This window comes from Wasmannia auropunctata, unplaced genomic scaffold (genome assembly GCF_000956235.1).
Source record: "Wasmannia auropunctata unplaced genomic scaffold, wasmannia.A_1.0 LD334506.1, whole genome shotgun sequence".
Taxonomy (NCBI): domain Eukaryota; kingdom Metazoa; phylum Arthropoda; class Insecta; order Hymenoptera; family Formicidae; genus Wasmannia; species Wasmannia auropunctata.
In genome coordinates, this window is record NW_012028384.1 from 8189 (window position 1) to 8723 (window position 535).

Here is a 535-nt window from a genome sequence, read left to right on the forward strand (position 1 = left end):
TTCGTCTGTAAAAAAAGAATATTGTTACAAAAAAATTCTTTTTGTAAAAAAATAATTTTTGTAAAAAATCTTTCAACTTACTGTCTGAATAGCTTTTCTAATGGCTTCATTTCGCGGATCTAACACAAGAGCTTTCTGTAACTCCGTCATTGAGGCATTGTATTCTCCAATGGCCAGCAAAGCTTTCCCATAACTAGAAAAAAACAAATTTATTGTAATACTAATTTTATATATTTATACATGAGTAATTGAATCCGTAAGAACAGAACGTACTGATAATGGGTTTTAGCTGATGGTATTGGCACTCGATGTAAGTACATACATGCTTTGAGAGGAAAGTTTTCCCTGTTGTAACAAACTCCAAGGTTAGTATAGCCTCGTGAGAGTTGTTCATTCATTTCTTTTTCTTCGGCCTCATTGTTTAATTTGACTGCCTCCAAACGATCAGTAATTTTTTTGTATCTGCAAAAAAAGTGTATTTAACATATACGATCACATGTTTGCAGAAACGTCATAATCTTGTAAAAGCTATTTA

General features: G+C 31.8%; 1 protein-coding gene across 1 annotated transcript; it reads right to left on the bottom strand.

The window, feature by feature from the left end:
* Positions 1 to 49: 49 nt before the first annotated feature.
* On the bottom strand, positions 50 to 482 carry LOC105458620 (inactive peptidyl-prolyl cis-trans isomerase shutdown-like). The gene is made up of 2 exons (XM_011704087.1): positions 274 to 482; positions 50 to 193 (listed from the first exon to the last, which is right to left on the bottom strand). Exons 1-2 carry the CDS (start codon positions 396 to 398, stop codon positions 73 to 75), a joined length of 246 nt encoding a protein of 81 aa, XP_011702389.1. The 5' UTR covers positions 399 to 482; the 3' UTR covers positions 50 to 72.
* Between the last annotated feature and the right edge of the window lie 53 nt (positions 483 to 535).